The 16,699-nt window shown below is 44.9% G+C and overlaps 1 protein-coding gene across 1 annotated transcript in view; it reads left to right on the top strand.

The window, feature by feature from the left end:
• Positions 1-1,378: 1,378 nt before the first annotated feature.
• LOC104541091 (lipoma-preferred partner homolog) overlaps positions 1,379-16,699 on the top strand; it is a gene marked incomplete at its 5' end in the record, with an annotated part of 40,404 nt that continues 25,083 nt past the window's right edge. The window contains one exon of the mRNA XM_010185064.1: positions 1,379-1,548. Within this exon, the coding sequence (XP_010183366.1) occupies positions 1,379-1,548 (170 nt within the window). The remainder of the gene's footprint in view (positions 1,549-16,699) is intronic.

Genomic DNA, 16,699 nt, shown 5'->3' with positions numbered 1-16,699 from the left:
GTGATTCTGTGATTCTGTGATGTAGCCTATTGGAGTCTGGGACAGGCAGGGAGGAAGCCGTGAGTGCAGGGACGTTGCTGGTGCGCCGTGCAAGGACAGCAGCCCTGCTGTAGGGATGACAGCACGTGTCCAAGGCCTTTTAGGAAATGTTGCAGGATTTGTTTGAAAAGGCCAATAAACACAGACCATAGTTTAAGAGAATGTCATATCAGTGCTGGATTATTTAATTGTTATTAGGGACATATTATTTGTATGTGCTTTTATGAGTGGTTCTGGTTTGAACTCAGACTGCCTTCCTGCTTGCACCTCACTCTCGCCTGCCTTCCCCTCCTTCACCCCCTCAGCGACCACACCATTGCACCCATAGAGCCTTGAAGGTGCAGGGTGGTGCAGGGTTCTAAGACTGGGGCAGCACAAGTATTCCCTGGATAGTTGTGTAGAGTACTGGAGAATACCATTTGGAGTGGGACAAACCCCCAGACCGTAGCTGCTCTGTAAGCCTTCAGTGGGGCTCTCCTGTGTAGGGTGGCTGAGGTTGTCCTAAATACCTTCCATGGCTCTGTGCGTGAATTATTTCCAACACTGATTGCTGGGATCAGACCTGCATGGGATATACGTGCAGATTTTTGGTGCGTTATGTATTCTTATATGTGGCATTAGGGACTTTTTTCAGAAACAGAGCTGTTAGGGCTTGTGTTTACTTAGAGTCCTTACGGGCACCTTCTGATACACCTTTCTTGACGTACGGTAAGAATAAAGTTTCTTGAGGAATAGTTTCTGTGCTTTAAATAGGCACAGTATCTTAATCCATATTAATCTTCAAATGGAAAAAAAGTCAATTTTCCATGTAAGAGATAATCTCACACTCTTTGTAATCGCTTGGTTTTTAGCTACAACGTTTTTATTTAAAACATCAGCTAGCTCAGCATCAGCATGTCAGCAAGAGCATGAGGATTGATACTGCTACACTGGCAAAAGCCTAAAAAGTGAAATCCTTTTGCCAGTGTAATTGGCTCCATTGAGGGAATTGGTTTAAGCTGTACTCTTTAAATGGCAACAAGTGCACTGCCACCAAGCAGCTTTATGAAGCCTCTCACCGCAAAACCCTTTCATGTGGAGGCAAGGCTTTAGGCACAGGTTTATCCCATCTCATTGAGGGGCTGAGGATGCCTATATAGCTGGGTTAGATGTCAGCTGGATGGTTTGTATCTGGGGCTCTTCATGATGAGCAGTGGCTAGCAGCAGCAGAACTGGTACCAGTGCAGGCTTGGGAGCCAGTTTGAAGCCTCTCCAGATCTTCTCCCATGGGCCAGGAGAGGATCTCTGCAGTGGGGACCAGGAGCTTGCTTTGACTCGTGTCCTTTCCCTTTGGTTGCAGGGCGCTGTGCCCGCTGCGGGGAGAACGTGGTTGGGGAAGGCACCGGCTGCACAGCCATGGACCAGGTCTTCCACGTGGAGTGCTTCACCTGCATGATGTGCAACAGCAAGCTGAGGGGACAGCCTTTCTACGCCGTGGAGAAGAAAGCCTACTGCGAGCCCTGCTATATCGTAAGTACCTACTTGTGGTTGTATCCTGGTTTTAATGCACTAACACTGGGAACATTGTGATGCCTATTAAGATGGAGGAGGTGGGATGCAAGATAGCGCTAAAATTTCTCAAATCAACACCTTCTCATTGCTCGATGGAAGTCCTACTGAACCAAGAGTCTTTGGGTTGTGTATCTTTTGAAGCTTACTTTTCCCTAAAATTTCATTTCGTGCCTCCAACAAGCTCTTAAAGCAAACAAGTTACAGTTGCTCTGGGGAGCTGCACCTTTTAAGAGGCTTCCATAGGAGCAAGTTGGAACCAGTTGCACAGTTGCAAATCAAAGAAGCATCTCATAACGTGCCTGAGGCCTCACCTTGCTGCGACCTTAGCATACGGTATATAGGGATAATTTTGTAACTTAGCATAAGGAAAGCACCAAAACATTCTTAAAGCATTGGTAGGTTCTTCTCTGACTCTCCAATTCAGAGCTGTTTTTATAAACACTGGACATGAGACCCTTCCAGAATCCGATTTGCACTTCTGAAAGCAAAAATGAATGCTTTTCTTGACATTTTTGGCATTCAAATAATAATTAAAGCAATACTATGTGTTTCTGAAAATGCCACCAATATCCCATTATTCTTTCTGTTTCTGCAGAGCCTTTGCAGTGGGATTATTGCTGAAATACTGACTATAAAAAGAGAGGATTCTGTCTTATTTACAATGACAGTGATACATGGGCCTTGTTAATTGGCTTTTAAAAACTAAATGATCTTTTGATGGAATATGTACCTTTTAAACCGTTTCCATTTTTGTTTGCCCTAAAATGATTGCACCATAAAAAATTTAAGGCTAATTTCATGGCGAGTTTGACCACGTGCAAAGTACTGCAGACTTTAGGAAAGGTGCATTCATAATATGATTGGAGCAAATTTATGTAACTGGAATTAAACATTTCACTGACTCCAGGCTGGAATTGACTTCATCTGCTTACAGATTGGTACTTTCTTTTCCTCTTTTTTTAAATCAAGCACGCATTCTTCACCACTCATCTGCTTTAGTTTGGGAAAACATCTGCATTAGCCACTGTAGTAATGGTTTAAGATTATTTAATCCCATTACTTATACACATCATTAGCTTGAGTGAATTGTTGGCAGGGGTTCAGTAAACTTCCTACATTGGGAGATAAAAGGATAAAAAAGGAAAGGGAGAAGGATTCTGTTCCTCATTTTCTTTCAAATTTATCTTCTATCTGTGTAAGGGATAAAGGAATGATAATTGCCTGGTTGCATCTGCGTTTGTACATTCTGTGATATGGCTTTGCAGCTCTGAGTACAGAGGAAAGAGTAAATGTTTAATAGCTTTCTTTTATATAACCAGAAGGGGCCTTTAAATGTTTATCCATGCGGTCGACAAAAACCTTGTTATGGACTTAACCCAAAACACGTCCGGATCCATCTGCTGCCGCTCATGCAGGGGAAGGGATGGCGACGCTGACAGGGCTATGTGTGGGTAGCTGGGCAGCTGGTCCTGTGAGTGGGAAATGGGAAGCAGAATTCTGACACCCTGATGCAGGAAAATAGTAATAATAAGAACTTAAAAAACCCCACAACACCCATTAAACTGTTAAATGGGGAAGGAACAAGTGTTTGGAGCCCAAGTCTTGATACCATGCAGAAAGCTCAGAGCTCTGTTGTGCCAAAAGCCAGCTCTACAAGGGATCTAGGTACCTGCTGTGCTGTTGGCTTTAGGCCTGAGGAATTGATGTTGTAAACCTTGTGTTGCATTGATTTTTCAGTGTAATGAGGTCTGCATTGGCTTCAGTAGGATGATGAGTGCCCAAGTACACCAAGGGCCTGAGCTGGGCTTGCAAATGGATTGGGGGCCCTTAAGTTGCTGAGGCGCAACCTGAATGCTTTTGCCTTTCGATGTGTGATAGGGTTGTACTGAGGTCAAGGAGGGTTGATGACCTGCTTAAAATCCAGCCTGTGGTTAAGGATTTTGCTGAGTTGTGGCCTCAAATTTTTTTTGGAGCTTCCCCAAGTCCCATTATCAGAAAATAACTTGGACACTTGGAGCCCAAGTTGTGTAGGAAATCAGTGGGACTGAAGAGCCCAAACTCAGATTCCTGTGGACCTGAAATCTTCGGAAAGTTGGAGCCTGTGCCCAGCCCAGGATTGCACAGATAATCCATGATAAAACAGGGTTTTCAGCTGGTATAAATCTGAGTAATTCAATGAAGATTGGTTATTGGTCTGCCTAATTCACACTGGTTTCTAGCACACATCCCCATTTCCCCAGGTTCAAAACCCTTGACTTATTATGCAAGCCATGAGGCCAAGCCACTTCATTTATGTAAAGAAAATGAACTATAATATTTGCCTGGTTGTGATATATAAATAATTCTTTACCTTTTTAAATAATTCCCTTCTGTGACTTGTGGCTGCACACACATGTGTGCAAAAATAAAAATACACGTTTTTCAGCAGTTAGAGTTGGCTAATCTTCTGGGTTCATTATGTGACTCTCCTTAGTTGTGGTGGAGTGAGGCCATAATTAAGATTACTGTGAAGAGCTGTTTTTAATTACTTGTTAGTCAATACCAAGCCCAAATAGCCTGCAGAAGGGTTGTTTCTTGTTTTTGTTTATGGCTTTATTTATCAGTGACCCAGTTAAGATGAAACTGCCCAGAAGTATGAATTAACATGTAAGGAGATCAACCACCTGTCTAAAAAGATCTTTTTCCTAATGGGAATTTGAGTATCAGAGTTAACTTCTTTCACACACAAATCCCTCCACCCAAAAGCCAGGCACAGTCGTTTCCTGTTACATCTTATGAATGCACTGAATTCTGTTGCCAATGTGTTCGCTGGTTTTGCTCCGCATCCAAGGATTCTTTCATTATTAATGTTATTTCTAAAAGAGTACCAGTCTTCCCCATTAAGACACTTCTGCTGAGCTAAAAGCAACTGTAAAAAATAAAGCGTTAATAGGAGACAGATGTCTCCCAGTCATCCTGACAGTCAAGTAACATCTGAAATAGCATGATAGGATTTCCAGTGTAACCAGTGTACATGAGACGAACGCTGTGGCTGCAGTATGTTATCAGTATACTTTTCCTCTCCTTTCCAGGGCAAAAAATAAAACTGTTTGGTTTACTTCCCCTAAATAGCTGAAGAGATTTTAGCACCGGACTCAGTGCAGAAAAAAGGTTAAGAGTAACATCAGTGGAACGGTTGTTATAAAAGATTGAAGAGCAAGATGTTCGAGCCATGCCAGCTGTCTGCTTTCCAAAGACCCTATTATCATAAGGGCTGCACACAAGGTTAACCAGACACACTGCTCTGCTGCTGTTTTGTGAATGGGATGTTCTCTGATGTCCTGATGACTTTCTCTGGGACGTGGACGTTTTCCTCCGTTCTTTGTCCGTTGGTTGGCAGTTGGAGATAAACTCTTGGAGGCTGAAGGCTCTGTGCAGAAAAGCAGTGAGATCTTGCAGATAGTCCCGGCCTCTGAGGGTTTCTTCAGTGTGAGCCACCCCTGGGCCCATGGTGTGATGGGAAAGGGTACAGGGAAGCAGAAATAACTGATCGAGCAAAGCAGAAATAGCCAGAGTCGGATGAAAAGAAAGTTCAGAGAAGTGGTGGGCTGGAAATGGTGAGAGGTTGAAGGGAAGAAACTGTGTTATGTGTCTGTCTGCCTGGAGTGGAGGAAAATGTTGGGTATGCTCTGCAGTGCCCCATGGAGACCCATGGGTCCAGGTTTCCTGTTTCTATTGCGAGATACCGAGGATGTGACCTTAAACCCTACCCCAAAGATCCCTTAAAAGGAATTTGTAGGGTGAGGTTCACCTCTCCATAGCACTAAAGGTGTGGAAGTGCTTGAATGGGGAAGAGGGGAAGAGTTGTGTGTGGAAGCCACGTCCTGATCACTGCCATTCCCCAGCTTTAAACTCAGGATTTAGTGCTTCACATTCCCCCTCTCCCCAGTTACCTGTTTTGTGAGAAAAAGACCCCATACCCTCAATGTTTCTCTCTCTTACCAGCTTCTAACTTGCTATCAGAGGATGTAGTTCAGTAGGAGAAGAGATACCAGAACACACAAGAAGTGCTGATGATTTAGGAGGTGGCATGACCAGAGCCACTGGTGGCACAGAGCATCCTGGGAAAGCTTACGTTTTCTAATTATTCTGAAATGTAGGTGTTGACTCGATTTGTGCTCCCCAAAATCTCTGGTAAAACAGCTATCGACTTCAGTGCGACTGGGATTGTAAACCTCGCCCCGTGTGTGCACGTGGCTGCTGGAAAGCGGTGCAGGAGCAGCTACCTCTGGCGCACACAGTTTAAAGTGTAAGGTTGATCCCTGCAGTAAAATTACATCTATTTTTAAAAATAATTCTGCCATTTGTAAGCAGAGATTACAGCACTAATTTAGCAACCATGTAACAATTTAAATTGGACCAGAAAAGAGAAACTATAATTTAAAGATTTTTTTTTTATGATACAAGTTTTCTTCTTTTTAAAGTAAAAAGCCCTTTATTCTTGTTTTTGTCAAGCAACGTATTGAATTTGAGAGTAATTTATGGAAAGTGCTGCCAGCATGGTATTGCGAGTGCTCCACAATTTGAATTTAAACTGCTCAATGGGATCATTAAGACTATTATGCCTGCTTTCCAAAGAGTTTGAATTCAAAATGACAACTGGAACAAAAATATAAAATAAACTAAAGAGAAGTCACGCACGCTTTACGTGGTGGAATTTTTCTGCCCTCAAAATATTTCATTGAGATCAATGCTCTTCTTCAATCCTCTCCTAGGAAAATAAGAAAAAAACCGCTGGTGTTGCCAGTTTTAGGCTGGTGCTCCTGTGTGAGTCATCGGCAGCAGGGAGCTGAACCTGTGACCCGTCATCTGAAAACAGTAAATTTTGGCTGCTGTAGCAGGGAGATGCAGCGGGATCCTGCCCCAGATATTTCTTGCCCTCGGTGGAAGAATTCTGTGAGCACCGCGGCCGTGAAATGGGTCCGGAGTCTTGGTTTGCTTATGGGCACGTTTTAATCCTATTGATTATTAGCTTTGAGAATTTTGCTGGTCTAGGCCCAATTGGTAACTTCTTTGGAAGAAATCATGGCATAACTAATTGTAAAACTGAAAACTGAACTAAATCCTTTAAGAGCCCATTCTATTGATACCACCCAGCAACTGTTGATACAAAAAATACCGATGGAAGCTGGGGCAGGAGTGGTGGCCCTAAACTCAGCACCACTGCTTGGAGTGGTAAATGGTCTTTTGCAATCAGGGCATAAAAAGGAGAGGACAAGGTGCTGTTGCATAAGGAGTCCAAGTCTAGGAGGTACAAAAACGCCTGTGTGTGAGATGAATGAGGCAGCTTCTGTCCAAACTGGGACAGATCCTGAACTTAGCTGTGCTGAAGCCTTCATCTGTTTGTTCATTGCCTACCAGCTGTTACAGGGGTTGGGTCATGCTTCTGATTTTGTCACTTGGCAGGAGGAAAAGGCTCCTTTGCGAGGAGGCAGGGGTCAATAACCTCCTTTCTGAACTGGAGTTGGAAAGAAAGGGGAGAAAGCAGACTATGAGATGAGAGATGCTGTATAGGAGCTCCTCTGTGGAGATTCAGAGGGTCACGCCAAAGAGTACAGGGCCAGTTCATCTCACTGTCTAATAAGGATGGGACAGGAAGCCTACAAGCAAGGCCATAAGAGGAAATATTCCTAGGGCTCTTAGAAGAAATAGGAGTGGGAGCCCTGCCAGGAACTGCCCTGGGCTCACCTTGGTTGAGGAGTCTCTTGAGTGAGACCGCACACTTGACTGCTGAGAATGGCTTAAAGAGGATGAAATTATTCTTTTCTCAGTGCAGCAGAATGTGCTTGGCTAACTGGCCCACATCGCTTGATGGGATTCAAGGTGCAGTGCACCCTCTTTTCAACCTGCAGTTGCTATTTGCCTTTATGTTGCTGACTGTTGCAAATGCAGCCGATTGGCACTGAAGTAGATAGGGAGAGGATCAGGCCATACTTTGACATAATTGACTTTCTAGAGAGCAGAGAAAAGTGTTGCTTTAGAGGAAGACCAACTATGGATCGTGGAGATAAAGCAACTTGATGATACCAGTGTTAAAAGGAAGGTGTTTTTTGAAAAGTAGCCATGGTGCTGGACAGCATCTTAATAGATACATCTGTGCTGAAAGATTGGTCATGAAGTGCTGATCAAAGTTCAGCGATGTCCTAGTGGGTCCAAGCTTTGCTAGGGATGGGTGGATCATTTCCCATGGTCCATTTTTAAGAACAGGTCCTTATTAGGTGAAGAATCATCCTCCAGACCTGGGCTTGCTTGAGACTTTGGCTTGGTAGAATCCGGGTATTTCCTCCTGCTTGTGTTGGCAGCTGTAACAACGTGGAGAGTCTTCTTGTCTCTGCCTTGTGCTTTTAGAATGAGAGGCATTTTTTCATATTTGATTGCATGAACCAAACATTGATTGGACATCTGTAACCTAGAAAAACTATACCATGAGAAACTTTGCGGAGAGAGATTTTAGTGCATCTGAAATAAAATACACTTAAAGGAAGGACCAGCTGCTGCCGTTCAGTGAATTTCTTTTCAATTCTTCTTCACCACCTTCTCAGCAAGCTATTTGCTGCTTTGGCCCTTCACTACCTGAGTAGCACCTGGAGATGTGGCTGTAATGAACTCTCGTTGTGTGTCAGTGAATGGCAAGCGATAGCCTTTGCCTTCAAAAACCTTCCTGGAAAACGGCAGTGGCATTGCCTCCACATTGCAGATGGAGAACTGACTCCAAGGGGATCAAATGCAGTTTGTTTACAGCACAGATCTCCATTGCTGGAAGCCTTCAAGGACAGATGGGGCAAACATCTGTAAAAAACAGTTTGGATCTGGTTGAGCCTTCTTTTCCAGCCCTGCTTCATCCATTTCTTTCTCCATCCTGTCCAGGACCACAAACACGGCTTGCAGCGTGCAGCTCAGGTCTTCCTCGTCCTGATGCTCTGCCTAGTTGCAGCCTGCAAAGGTCTTCAAGTGGAGGAGCATCTTTCTTTTCTTACTCCCCTCAAACCACTGCTGTTTAGGGACTGGGCATGAACAAGAAACAGCAGCTGAAAGCTGAATGAGAGCCCTTGGAAATCCCCGAAGGGTGGGAAGTACCTGACAGTGTTTTCTTCATGAAGTCTTACTGCTTGCTTGTAACCCCATGCAGTTATTTTCAATTCAACCTGCAGAAGACAATGATTTCAGAAAGGCTGTGATTTATTTGAAACGGGACCTGTAATTTACGTGCGTGTTTCCATCAGATCAGTGTGTTACTGAGATTGCTCCGTCCTTCCTAACGCAGCGATGTCCAAGTACTGCACAGTATCCAGAGAGAAAAAACCAGAACTAGATGAAGTAAATACAGAGTTAATATTTTTAGCAAAGTTTTGATGATTTTACAAGCAGAACTGCTGGTGAATCACAGGCCTCACAGCCAGGCGCTGATACCTGCCAGTAACAGAGCCAAAGCTGTCCTGGGAGGGGTGTTTGGATTTAGCAAGTAGGATTTCTCCTCTGCAGCCTTGCAGAGCACAGAAAGCCTGATCTCGCTTGCTCTGCCATTCCAGATGCCCTTTTTTCCAGCCCGGACAGCGATTTGCGTGCCGCGGAGGCGAGCGGGCGTTTGCAGCGGCCACTTGAGCCGTCTCCGTGGTGAAACCACACTCGAAGGCATTTTCCTCTGGCAAAAGATGAGTTTGCAAGTCGATCCTCCCTCTAGCGTCCTGCCTCTGCTTCTTCACTCCAGGACATCGTTTTGTCAGTGTGTGTTTGCAGGAGAGGAAAGTGTTTAACTCCATGCAACCCCCCGGGGCTCGGTAGATTTCTGGTTAGGAAAATAACCCCCAAATCGTGCCAGTTTAGGGAAAGTGCAACAAGGATGAATGATGACAGGAGAAAAAGCTTCTTGATTCTCCTGTGTTTCCAAAGGGTTTTGCTGCCATCAAAAATGGAGCTTCATGGAGGAAGAAAACCAAACCAAGAACCCTTGTAATGTCTTTGGTTGCAGGTATAAAGCAGGGATTTGGTTGGAATGCAGGTGCTGGGGATTGGAAAAGATCTTGGTATTGTTTTGGTTGTTACTGTCTTGCTGAAGTTAATCTGCTAATGTGATGGTTTAATGCTCTGGCTCATAGTATTTACATCCTTGCTGTTTGGCTCTTTAACACTTAAGTGGCCTTCTGTTGTTTGCGGATTCTCATGTCACCTCATGTTCTTTACAGAGGTATTTTTTCAAGCTACTCTGAAAATCTAAACAAATAACGGTCATAGTTCTCAAAACCTAAAAGCTGCTATTGACCAAACCTGGGTATTTTCTCTTGCTTGTGAAGGGAAATATAGCAAGAGAGGGGGGAAAAAAAGTATTGAAATGTAAATTAACTTTGGGATGTTATCAGGGATCGAGATTTTAAGTCACAATATTCCACTAGCTCCTGACAATGTAGTTTTTTGTTTAAGGACGTGTTTGAACCAATACCCCGTCTTGGCATTCCACCAACAGAGGTATCTATGCAAATATGATTTGTGTGAACGCCAGACAACACTTTTAAAAATTTATTTAATATTTCCTACAGCGAGCCATCTGTGACTGGTCATATTTTAGGAAGCAAGCGAACATCATAGCAACGCTCTCCACTCTATTTGAGTGACTTTTAGACTTTTTAAATTAAATGTGCTGCCAAATATTTATGTTCTGTTGTGAAAAGAAAAATATTTGTTTGACATCCCAGTCTCCCTGGCAGTTTGCAGGCAGTTGCTCCTCTTAGGAGCTGTGCTTTTCTGGTTGGTGGTATAGGGCAAAAGAAGAGTTGAGGGCATCCCTGAAGCTGCCTCCTGGGCTGGTTCCTCAGCAGGGGCAGCTGTAGCACATGATGGGGCTTTGCAGGGAGTGGGAGATGTTGAGCCCTGTGTCCTTGTGTGGAGGATGCAGTGTGGGGCAGGTTCAGGTTGGGGTTAGGTTATGGGTCAGAGGGTGGTGGAATAGCCAGCGTGGCACAGGTAGCCACAGTACTCATGCTGACATGGATTCACAGCAAGGTTTGGGTTGGAAGGGACCTCAAAGCTCCCCCAGTCCAACCCCCATGGGCAGGGACGCCTCCACCAGCCCAGGCTGCTCCAAGCCCCGTCCAACCTGGCCTTGGGCACTGCCAGGGAGGGGGCACCCACAGCTTCCCTGGACAGCCTGGGCCAGGGCCTCACCACTCTCACAGTCAAGAATTTATTCCTAATATCCGGTCTAAATCTCCCCTCTTCCAGTTTAAAACCATTCCCCCTCTTTCTGTCACTACCTGCCCTTGTAAAAAGTCCCTCCCCAGCTTTCCTGTAGGACCCCTTCAGGAACTGGAAGGCTGCAATAAGGTCCCCCTGGAGCCTTCTGCAGGCTGAACAGCTCCTACTCTCTCAGCCAGTCCTCGTAGGGAAGGTGCTCCAGCCCCTGAGCATCTCCATGGCCTCCTCTGGACCTGCTCCAACAGCTCCATGGCCTTCATATGGTGGGGGCCCCAGAACTGGACACAGCACTGCAGGGGGGAGTCTCATGAAAGCAGAGCAGAGGGGCAGAATCCCCTCCCTCGCCCTGCTGGCCACACTGTTTGTGCTGCAGCCCAGGATGCGATTGGCTCAAGAGTTCCCAGAAAAACCAAACCTCTTTGCAAGACATCTTCCAGTGCATCCCCCACAGATGCTGGAGCCATCAGGCAAGGCAACCAAGTTGCCAGAACTTAGCGGCAGCAAGGCAGAAGGAAATACTAGTGATGGCCTAAATTATGGCTGGCAAATGCTACTGAACCTCAGCTGCCCTGAAATGATCCTGAAAGAGTTAATTCCACTTTGGAAAGGCTGCAGTGTTCTGAGGAGTCCCTGGTGGCATAGCACCGATTTTTTTGCTCAGTGCTGATTTGGAACGGTCCATAAACCTGCCTGTACTTACCACCCTGGGACCATCGCAACCAGCAGAAGTCTGGGTAAATCACCAGCCCAGAACTCATCTACATGTGTCTGTCATCTACAGCATCAATGCCATACATAGAACGCACGTTTTCTTGCCTACATTCTGCAAAGAGGGCCTTGCAACGCAGAGAAGGAAGAGAAGGCAGCGCTGATTTGCTCTATTACCTCTGACAGGTTTACTTTCGCTGTGGCATGGCAATAAGATTAAAGTTTTATAGCAATATCACCTCCATCCAGACAAAAAAAAAAACCCAAAAATCATAAAACCTCTCCTCTCTGCTACTTAGATTTCAAACTCTTTTATAGAGCTTCTGCGTCTGTTAATAAAATCCTTAATTCATTTTGAACATTTTATTGTCACTTCGGATGAAAGTTTAATCAGACAGAATTATTGCCTTTCTAATATTCCCTTAACCTTTGCGTTTTAGACTTAGACCGTATCAGTTAAATTTTAAAAATCACTTTTTTATAGACTTGAATGCCCCCATCTCTGTTTTAGAGGGTACTTTTGCACAGAAATGCTGTCGTCTGTCTTGAGGCCCTGTGAAAACTTAAACGGCTCCAGTGTGAGCACTGCTCGCTTTCCGCTGAAGTCCCTTGCATGCCCTATTAATTACTTTAATGGTGACATGCTGCTTTAAGGGAGTTCTTTATTAATGCCACTAAATCTCTTTTTAGTGTTGTTTAAACACTTTTTCTTTCCTTTATGTAGATGTATTTAATCCTTTCTGTCTTTAAAACAAATGAGAGCATAACTCCCCATCAGGCGTTTGACACCTCTGTTCTGCATCCGCAGGAGGGGAGCATTTTGCTGCTTTGGCTGTGATGCCCCCATCCTAGCAGAGAAGTGCACATCTGTACTCGTGTCTATCATCATGTATGAGACTGTGGTGACAGAAGCAGTTCTTGGGCTCTGAGCTCTGTCTCTCCAGAAATAATATGCAGTGAACTTGCTTTTACTCTTCCAGGATGTTGAGATTCGAGAGGTCGCTTTGGCTTCCTTCTTGAAAAGGGCAGCACTCCCAGTTCAAGAGAGGACTTGCTTATGTTTGAGCCCTTTCCTAGCAAGGACAACACATCGATTTGCTCTCCTTAGTCTGAACTCTTTCAGTAACAGTATTCTGGTGGCTCATTTTAATTTTAAAGGCGTGTAACATTTGCTATACCAACTTATTTATGGAATAGCCCTTTTACTGAGCTAGCTATCTGGTAAAGCATTGACATCCATGTCTGCAGTTGCATGTTAGTCTGTCAGATCTCTATTTTTTTAGTGGATATTTTTAACAAAAGGATATCTTTTACTAAATGTGTATTTTTTGATCTGTATTAGTTGCACATTTTCTTGGTCTGGGTAGGGGAAACAGGGTATGAGAGAAATTACCTTTAGGACCTGGAGAAGCATTTTCAAAAGCACAGAAATAACTGAGGAACTTGCTGCTTTTTGGTTTGCTTAGCTACCCTTGACAATGAGACTTAAACTCTTATTACTAAACATTCTTTAGTCACTTTTGAAAGTGTTAGGTCCTAAATGTTGCCTCTCCAGTGGCTGTTGATGGTGGTTTCACCATGGGATTTGCGCACATTGGAGATCTCTAAATAAGCTTCACTAAAGAAAATCACAGCGGATTGATGAAAAAACCAACTTTGAAGAAGCTTCACTGACAGCAACTGCTCCTTTCTTTGGTGAAGGGACAGTGGTTTGGGGCTGGGGGTATCTTTTGGATTGTATGGGCAAACTCGTGTTACGCTGCAGGGTCCATCTCTTGACCTCTCCTCTCCTAAATTCTGTTTCTGTTACCGTAACTGGATGACAGAGTTTCTGCGCACCCTTGCATGGCCAATGTGTGGCTGTACATGCTCACAGACTTGCACAGGAACAATCTAGAAACCCAAATTCAGGCCAAAATGATTCGGCATTTGCTTGGGAAGGGTATTTCTTCCTCTTGTGGGCTCTCCCTCAGGTTTGTCTAAATCACTCTATTAGTAGCACACTTTGCTGTTGAGTGGGCAAAGCCCTTTGCTCGCAATTGCTATTTTAATTTCGGGAGCTGGCAAAGTACTCACGCACTTATGCAGTCCTAAATGGTACCTCTCGCGTTTTCAAGTTTTGCTAAATGGCACCCTTTGCATTTTAGAATAAGAAGCTAATTAAATGGCAGGGCTAAGTGCTGTTTGGCAGGCCATGGGTGCAGAGTCACTGTAGGTTAGACAAGGGACCTGATCCTGTAAATCCAATTAATCTGGGCTATAGGCCTGCTCCCACTGATCCCAATTTGATATTACTGAGAGCTGAATCAGACTCCTGGTACCCAAGACAATGTGGTTAAGGAAGGTATAAGAGGCATAGATCCCATCTCGTAAAGTGACCCTCTTGATTGTGTGAGGAATCTAGACTGGTTATATTAACAACAGCCTTTTCAATTTCTAGTTTTAAAGTTGAGAATAAGTCAGGAGGATTCATGTAAATTTTAGTGGAAATTCCCTAAAATTAACTAAAAATGTGTCGTGTCCCGTCCCCCCCCCCGCCTTTTGCTTGTGTTTAGTTCCCTTTTCCCTTGTGAATACCTTGTTTATTTTTTAAATAAATAATCATATTTGAAAGCAGTGTAAATAAATTGCAAAGCGTGCTCCAATGGGGTGGATAAATATATTCCATCTGCTGGGGAGTGATTATTAAATAATTCACCAGTGGCAAACCCAGGAGTGGTTATCCATTTTCCCCTCATTCATGGGTAATTTTTTCTACATCCCGTAGGAGCTCATTATGTTTTCTTTGTACATAATGTTTAATAATGTTTAAAATCTGGCACTCACCCCTCCATCTACAGATATTTCAGTTTTTCCAAAATACTTGTGCACGTGTACACATGTATGTGTTGGCAGAGGAAAATGTTTGTTTCCCTTCTTCCTTTCTGAGTTGAAGGAAGGTGAGTGTTGATGTGTGAAGTGAGGCGGGGATTTAGGAAGCAAAGTTCTTCATGTGCAAGCGAGTTTGCTCCTGTGTGGATGGTGGGTGGACATTTACCATTAAAGGAATAAGAAGTAAGGAGAAGGAGTAAAGCATGCACTTGAAGGACTCTATGTCCTTTCAGTCAGTGTTAGGAAGAGTTTCGGGATCTTCTAAAAGGGACCAAGAGTGAGCCAAATAAACCTGGCTTGTGGATAAGCTGGGAAAAGCTAGAGCCGTGTCCCATCAGTGGAAAAATTGCCACAGATATGTGGATAGGTGGGTTTTGAGTTCAACCTGAAGCGAAGAGCTCAGCTCCTCCTGGTAGCCAGGAGACCCGAAGGTTCCCATCTGGGCATTGAGCAGGCAGGAAGGGTGGCTGGGATCACATTTTGGCAAGGTTCACATTCCTGTAGCTATGTCTGCATCGCAGGGCAGGAGGTGAGGGACCACCATCCCCTCCTGCAGCTGCCCCATGGCAGTGACCAAGGTCCTGTGGTCAGAGCTGGGCCCTACCCCAGGCTGGAGGCAGATGCTTGCAGTTAGAAGACAGTCACTGTCTTGGTGCTCAAATGTGTCATTAGCCACAGGAAACGCGCTCTTCAGCTGATGAAGGCAGGAAGGTAGAAGTGTCCCTTAATGCTTTCACTGTTTTTCTGGGGAGTTGAGCGAATCCAGCTGCCCTCAGAGCAGGGGACAACAGCCTTACTTCCAAGCAGGTAATGCTGTCTGCTGTCCTCTCATGTCCGAAGGTCCATGCCATCAATAAGACCCTCTCACTGGGAGGCAGAGAGCTGTTTTCTTTCTCTCTCCCTCTTTTTCACACTCCCTGTAGGCATCTGCAGACTCTGGGTTTCAGAGGCATCTGTGCTCTGTACTAAGCAACAGCAAACAGCTTTTCCCTGGGACAGAGAGCAGACCCCAACAATTTGGTTTTGGCTATGATTTCTAAATGATTCTTGACCTGGACACTCCTCCTTTTGTTACTCTGCTAATCCCTTCTCCTAACTGAAGAACAGTTGGGTTTTGTTTTGTTTTGATTTTTCAGGGTGTGGGGGTGGGAAATAGTCTGGGTGTGAATTAGCAAAGCCTTGAATGTTTTGCTTGTTTGTGAAGAAAGGGTCTTCTTTCCTTTGCAACGGTTCTCAAGCTCATCTTGAGTATTTCCCATGACTGGTTTCTGTGCAGAACAGGAGTTTTGCTGCTCTCAATCTAGGATTGAAGTGCTGCAACTCCTGAGGCTGGTGCTGACTCTGGGCTCCCTTCCCCATCTCAATTCCTGCTCCAAATGGTTGGCAATTTGCACTCCTGGCAATGGTGCTCCAGGATGGAAGAGCACAGGGACGCCCATATACAGGTGAAAAAACTGAGTGATTGGATTGAACGTGAAGTCCTAGAGCAGATGAGCAATGTGTTCAGCAGTATATGCATTACAGACACACAAAAGAGGAGGTTACACCTTGCAGAGCAAGGGCTGGCAGGATTAGTTGAGGAAAGCTGTAGGAAAGGTGGTGAGAGCTCAGGGTTTGCTGGGGTGCTCTAACTTAAACCTCAAGCAACTGGGGAAGAAACAGATGAGGGCTGGAAGGATGTTTGAAGGATATGGCTGGAGCTGGGCAGTACAAGATGCTGCTGTGCTGGCTCATCCTTACAGTTCTCCAGCCATACAGCACAGGGGACACCTGCATTCCGCTCACGGGCCTGGGCTGCTGGCACTTCCACTGGGGATGTCGTTTGATTCTGCATTCATTGATGTCCTCGACATCAACCAGGACTGAGCATCATCTCTTGACAGCAGCAGGGACAGCCAGCTCAGTTCTGTAGAAACCTGAGCTCAGGATGTAGATAGAGATGTTGCCATGACATCCTTGTCTCTTAACTGCACGTGCTGCCTCTCTCCCCAGACTTTGCTGTCTTCAGTTTGACTCCTCCTTTGTGTGAATTTTCCGTCTATTATGGTGATCCAGTTACCGCTTTTGCCCTCTCAACCGTGTTTGAGGTGAGAAATGGCTGGCTCAGACGATAGGTTAAGTCCAAGGCCTAAACGCACCAGGAAGGCCCTGCCCAGAGGACTCCCACCACAGGACACAAAGCTGGGCCATAATGCGGCGTAGCGTGTCTTACAATGTGCCACTAAGAAAGCTGTAGTTGCCAAATGTTTCTGCTTTTACATAAAGCTGCTCCACCGAGGTTGTTACCTGCTTTTTTTTACCC

This window comes from Mesitornis unicolor, unplaced genomic scaffold (genome assembly GCF_000695765.1).
Source record: "Mesitornis unicolor isolate BGI_N332 unplaced genomic scaffold, ASM69576v1 scaffold9795, whole genome shotgun sequence".
In the NCBI taxonomy this organism is placed as follows: Eukaryota; Metazoa; Chordata; class Aves; order Mesitornithiformes; family Mesitornithidae; genus Mesitornis; species Mesitornis unicolor.
This window is presented reverse-complemented; position numbering and strand designations above follow the sequence as displayed.